Raw genomic sequence first — 6,825 nt, 5'->3', positions numbered from 1 at the left:
CTCCAAAATTTAACTGATAAATGGACTTCGCTTTTTTTCCTATTTAAAATTAGATTCAGTCTGAGGTTAAAGTCTTTCAGCCATCAAACACTTTGTTAGAAGCTTGTTGATAACCAAAATACAGTATACGTATATCCATAGCAAATTTTGAAATACCATTTTTTTGTTCATTTCCATATTTAACTGATTAATGGACTTAGTTTTTTTTACACCTAACAAGTAAATGTAGTTTGGGGTTTATTTTTAAACATCATATACCTTGTCAAACTTCCATAGAATTGACCAAAAAAATTTCATGATTAATTTTGAAAATACAGTTTCATTTACATTTTTTTTTCTTTCGGATAAATGGAAGTTATGGTGTTTTTTTTTAGTCGTGGTTTAAATCTGTTTGAAAGGATAAATTGGTTTGCCTTCAAGTCCGGTGGACTAAAATAAACATTATTGTCGTTGCCTTTTTGCCGTTTCATTGTATTCATGGCCTCCATGTATTCAAATCATCGTAATCACATATGAACCAAATTTAACCATAGCCATTTAATGTAAACGTGTTTGTGCTAATAAATATTGTCTATTAGTGTAAACAGTAATTATTAATGAAAAATTACAAGATTATATATATTACGGCAATGTTACATAACGTTCAGATATGGGGTTCGGAAACAAGTTTGGAAAAACTTATATAAATCCGTCTCCCTATATATGGTCTATTGTCTGTAACTTGATAATTCTGCCTGTAATTGGCGTCTTAAATTGACAATACAATATATTTGATTTGATTTGTTTGTTTTAGTGGAATAAATGCTTTTACATTTCGGACGTCGTCGAAGACACTAGGAACAAATTGTTTGTAGCTGTTTTCTGATTTCACCGCAAATAACCTCCTATGAATGAACCTTGGAGTTGATTGGTCTTTGTAAGGTCAGAGGTAAGATCATAAACCAATGAAAACAATAAACCCACAGTCTTATTGAGACGATGTGCAAAATGGCAGTCAGTATAAATACAAATGCCGCGGAGACGAGCAGAGTGGACAATAAAGCGGAAATAATTATTATTCATGTATTATATTTGTTGCAAAGTTGCTTTTACCCCTTCTGTAGTATTTTCCACTCTTCAAGCGTTGATGTCAGCTTCAGATTTTCAACTTTGAAAGTTTTTAAAACTCTGGATTTGTGTATATTTTGGAAAAGTTTGAAGCTTGTGAAGAAAACCTATTTATCTGTTTCTTCGCCATATTTGTCTACACGGCAAAGGAAAATGAAGGGATATGAATAATGAAAGAAACTGAGATAATTGAAAATGACAACCAGGTAAAATAAAAGCATATATGCAAGAAAATTAAGGGGGAAAGGGGGGTGTTAAGGCAAAGTGACATAAAGGAATTATGTATATTATAGTGATTTTAAAAGTTAGGAATAACTAATCATGCTAATGCATATTTCCTCAAAACAATATTAACATAATATGTCAAGCCACAACAAGCTTTAATAGCATTTTTTGCTTGAGCTAGTGTCAAAGTCTCAAGAGCACTTGTAGGGCAAGATAGGGTTGTGAAGGGAGTTTTGTACCCTGACAAACCTCTTCAAAGATTTCTGAAGAACTCCCTAAATTCAATATAAACTGGAAAACCGATAGATATTACCAGAAAACTTTACTGCATATGGAGCAATACTGCTTTTATAGATAATAAAGTCTAATTAGATACATAATCGCTATTTTACAAAATTTTCCTTTGATCTTACTGACCAATAATTTCCTTTCTTAGCATAGTAGAATGATATGAAAAATTAACACTAGTAAATATTAAAGGGAGCACATGCCTGTTGTCAATGAAATTAACAATGTTGTCATATTTAAAATAGCTATATAGATATAAGAAGATGTGGTATGATTGCCAATGAAACAACTCTCATCCAAGTCAAAGTACGGTCTTCAACACAGAGCTTTGGCTTACACGGAATAGCAAGCTATATATGGCCCAAAAAAAAATGACATGTGTAAAACCATGCAAACAGTAAAACCAAGTATAATCTATACAAAAAACGAGAAACACTTATAAACCACATCAACAAATGACAACTTACTGAACATCAGATTCCACTTTCACTTGAATTTTGGTGAATAGTTTACAATCATACATGTTTCCTTAATTTTATGTTCAATTAGGTCAAAATCCTGTCAAACATTTAAAAATAAAATGGCCAACATGTTGCCAAAAAATAATCCATTACAACTTGCAAGGAATCGCACTCCCTTGACAAATTTTGCAGATAAACCTTGCAAGAAGCATTTTACAAACATGTAATGATGGTAACAACAATGTGTTTATAATGATGACATTGTCACATGCCTTGAATACAAAGATAAAATGGTGTAGATCAAGACGAATGTGGTTAGACCAAAAAAAATTAATATGTGTGTTTCCTATTTTCCTACCTATCCTATATTTTAACCTTGGAAACATATTGCCTTAAAGTATTTTTGGTCATTTTTCAATAAGCACCGACTCGATGAAAAAATAAAATTGTAAAATTTAAAAAAATAATCCCTACCTCCCTACCCTATTTTTTTCAAAGATGAAATAGGAAACACATATTATTTTATTTGGCCTTACTCCTATTAAATAATCCAATTTAACAGATAACAGACTGTTGGTATTAAAAAGCAAGTAAAAAAATATGGAATGAGAAACTTTTAAAGTATTTTTTATACAAGATGTTTTAATTTGTTACAGATTAGATCGGTTGTTCCTACTTCTGGATACTGGATCAACACCTCTGATAAGAAAATCTGCTGCTGAACAACTTGGCCAGGTCCAAAAATTACATCCTTATGAACTGAACAATCTTTTAGCAAAGGTAATTTTTATTTATAAAGTTATATGCAACTACAAATTCATGAAGTTATGAATCAATCTTGTCATCGCCGTTCTATTTGTAACTTTTTTGCTTAACAATTTGACTGTTATGAAACCTTACTTTGTAATTGCTTTTCCAAATACTAACGTCTAAGGTTAAAACATCTTCAAATTTAGTATGAATTATATATGGGACCTATTTGCTTTCAATGAAAGTTTAATCCAACTCTTAGATGTATGCACAAAAAAATAAAAGAAAATATATCAAAAACTTAAGTGAACTGTTCAGATTGAAATAGAAAAACTCAACAATAAAACAATAAATGATCTTGACCCTTGAATTATATATGTTTTTGAAATATGAGTATTTTCATTATCAATTTTCTATTCTATTATATTTTTACCTCCCTTTTTTAGGTCCATGGATACTTATGTAGCCAGAGTTGGGAAACCAGAATTGCTGCAGGCCAGGCAGTTGATGCAATATGTAGGAATGTGCCAAAATTTGAACCAAAAATATATATTAAGCAAGGTAAAAACTATTCAGTTACAATGGAGGTGAGAGGGTAGAACAGAAAACTTTATTTTTGAGCATGGGTTGATGGTTATTAAAGGTAGTCTGTTTAAGGCAAATATATCAAACCAAGTATGCTTGTTGTGCCTAAATCTACAATTATTTTAGTGAAATAGTTATTAAGTAACATGTCTCCATACTTCATTTACTTGTTTTATATTATAAAAATAAGAGAAAGTTGTGATTGTCAAGGCCTAAAATAATATATTGTTTGTTTCCCCAATCACGACCGACCCTTCAAAAAATGGTGCTACTAATAAAATTTTAGTGTCAAATCTAAGTTGAATATTATTTTATTCATTTCTGATTTTCAGGCTTGCCAGATCGTCCGATAATGTTCAAGCTTTTTGGAAAAATAAAATTATTTCCCTACCTACCTACCCACACCAGAGGCGGATCCAGCCATTTTAAAAAGGGGGGGTTCCTAACCCAGAACAAAAGGGGGGGGGGGATTCCAATTACATGTCCCCATTCAAATGCATTGATCGTCCAAAAAAAGGGGGGTTCCAACCCCCGGAACCCCCCCTCTGGATCCTGGCTTGGCAGGATCTGGAGTGGGGAAACAAACAATATATTAATTTAGGCCCAAGCAGAGAACACTTCACTAGAGACAAAATGACCTAAAAGTAAATAAACTCTAGATCACAGTACCCCCTTTAACAATAAACAAAAACCAGCCTGCATAGCAAGCTATAAAAAGGCCATTAATTGACATATGTGGTTAAATGTTGATTTGTATTTATCATGTTTATCTGACTCAAAGAAAAGTTTTGTACCTTAAGAATCTCTAAAAAAAAATTATATCGTGTTGATTATACTGCTTATTTCATTTTGTAAAAACTATTTTTTTCATATTCATCCTTGATTGGAATAATGAATATTCTTATTCTTATTCTTATTATTCATAATCATTTCAGAGTCCTCAGAACCTGCCACTTCAGAAGTTACAGGGAAGTTGCTGTTTTCTCAGTTTGATCTCAGGAAAGTTCTTGTTCATGGAACATCACTACTTAGCACTGAAGAAAAACAGTTCGAACTTGGAGAGGAATTTTCTGGTATGATTTAGAGTCAGTCTTCCTAATTTGACAGGTTGATAGTGTTCTGAAGGGGAAGAGGGACAAACAGGATATTGGGAGATAAAAAAAGGGGAAATAGAGAAAAGGCCTGTTGTAGAAAAAATGTCTGAAGCTGTGACACATAAAAGAATTATTCTTCCCCTCCAAATATGGGAGATAACTTGCTAAATTATTATATACAAATTGCAAACATTCTTTACCAAATTTTTTAAACAAGCTAAGTACATGTGGCCTGCAAAAACTAGACAACATGTATATTATTTATACCTCAGGTAATATTAATGCTAATATAAAAAAGAAGATGTGGTATGATTGCCAATGAGACAACTGTCCACAAGAGACCAAAATGACACAGACATTAACAACTATAGGTCACCGTACGGCCTTCAACATTGAGCAAAGCCCATACCGCATAGTCAGCTATAAAAGGCTTCGATAAGACAATGAAAAACCATTCAAACGAGAAAACTAACGGCCTGATTTATATAAAAAAAATGAACGAAAAACAAATATGTAACACATAAACAAACGACAACCACTGAATTATAGGCTCCTGACTTGGGACAGGCACATACATAAATAATGTGGCGGGGTTAAACATGTTAGCGGGATTTCAACCCTCCCCCTAACCTGGGACAGTGGTATAACAGTAAGTTCAGTATATACATGTATATCAACTTTTGGTAGATTTTTTCATAAACATAAGACTAACCATGCTTACATGACAAATTGATGACTTCAATTTGCATAAATGATTAGAATGTAAGAGTTAAGACTATCCTACTTGAATTTCCACACTCAATTTTGGTTAGTCTGAGAATCTCATAATTTAAAGTTCTGAGTTTGTTAAAAAATAATGTGCTAAATTTAACCAGTGTCCGTATCTTTTCTTGAAAGTTAATTAATTTGGGAATCTTTGCAAACAATAATGAAATGATTGAAATCACAAGCTTAAACATTTCAAAATGTTCATATCTCATTGAAACAACCTGAACATGCAGAATGAATACTGTAAATTCAGAAATTATTGCAATGTTTTATTACTTCTGAAAATGCAACAGGGTTAAAATCGCAATAATTTAAACTCAAATATTGAAATTTTTTATATAAGGTAAACAAGATTATTCTCAATATTGCTTAAATTAAAATCACATTTTTGTATAAAATGACAAAATTGCAATGATAAATACACACAATAATTTTTGAATTTACAGTATTTAATGATTTATGCATCTTTTGCAACAGTTGCAATGACTAATTAATGTATATTGATATATCAATTATATAATAACAACATGTAAAAAATATTTAACACATGTTTAAATACATTGTACGTTTTCCATTAAATTATTGTTTTCTATTTTTTTTACTTTAGGACTTGATGATAAAGAGAAATTAAGTAGACAACGACAGATGTTAAACAAGAAACTAGGTTTAGATATGGCGGGAAGCTTGAAATTAGGGCTTGACGGAGATTTATTCTCGGACGAGGATCTTAAATCTGGATTAACCACATCTTATGACAATACTATTAAACAAGAAAAGGTATAAATTGTCTTAAAGTAGAGAATAGTCATTTAGGTATTGATTTATTAAACAAATTCTGCAACATAACAAAAATTCAGTGCATGTATTTAATATACTGAGTGCCAATGAAAACGCAACACTTGGTTTTTCAAAAATAAAATTTATACTAGAAATGATAATCTTTCAAAATAAATTGTTCTTGAAAATTAACAATTTTAACAATAGATCGATATCGAACAAAAAATGTTTCCTTGTCATCTTTCGTGCGCAATAGGTAAACGAAACATCCAATGTTGAATCATCAACTCACAGTCCTAACACAAAATGTTACAGCCCTGTGGTGCAGTGCAATCTCCACAGCGCCGTGGAGTTGATCATCCCGGACGTTTAATGTGATCCTGAGGAATTTTATTCCACTTGTCCGGCAAAGCAAACTCAAGCTGACTTTATGATATTGGTGGTGGTTTTAATCGTCTAAACCATGTTAAATCTGATGCAAAATTTGCACGATTGGACCAAAATCCGGCGAAAAGCAAGACTTTTGGCCAAGGCGCGTGCCAAATGTCTATGTAACCACCACTGATGTTTTTTGGTACATAATGAATGTTTTTTGGTCTACAGAATTCGATGTTTACCCCAGACGGCCTTTGAACAGCCATCAGAGTCGATATCGGATATGTTTAAGACCAAATGTATCGGTCTTGCTGAGCGTTTCTTGCTTTTTGTATTCTGGGATGTGGCTTATCATTAAATCATTCATTTTGGTTGAATTTGTGGATGATTTGGGT

At 32.0% G+C, this 6,825-nt stretch overlaps 1 protein-coding gene across 1 annotated transcript in view; it reads left to right on the top strand.

Annotated features, from left to right (window-relative positions):
* Positions 1 to 961: 961 nt before the first annotated feature.
* LOC139488721 (TATA-binding protein-associated factor 172-like) overlaps positions 962 to 6,825 on the top strand; it is a 95,964-nt gene continuing 90,100 nt past the window's right edge. The window contains exons 1-5 of the mRNA XM_071274545.1: positions 962 to 1,313; positions 2,738 to 2,861; positions 3,278 to 3,392; positions 4,352 to 4,489; positions 5,886 to 6,055. Coding sequence (XP_071130646.1) covers positions 1,303 to 1,313; positions 2,738 to 2,861; positions 3,278 to 3,392; positions 4,352 to 4,489; positions 5,886 to 6,055 — 558 coding nt within the window. The 5' untranslated portion in view covers positions 962 to 1,302. The remainder of the gene's footprint in view (positions 1,314 to 2,737; positions 2,862 to 3,277; positions 3,393 to 4,351; positions 4,490 to 5,885; positions 6,056 to 6,825) is intronic.

This window comes from Mytilus edulis, chromosome 9, assembly GCF_963676685.1.
Source record: "Mytilus edulis chromosome 9, xbMytEdul2.2, whole genome shotgun sequence".
NCBI classification, from domain to species: domain Eukaryota; kingdom Metazoa; phylum Mollusca; class Bivalvia; order Mytilida; family Mytilidae; genus Mytilus; species Mytilus edulis.
The sequence above is the reverse complement of the archived record's forward strand: the minus strand, read 5'-3'. Positions and strand labels throughout refer to the sequence as shown.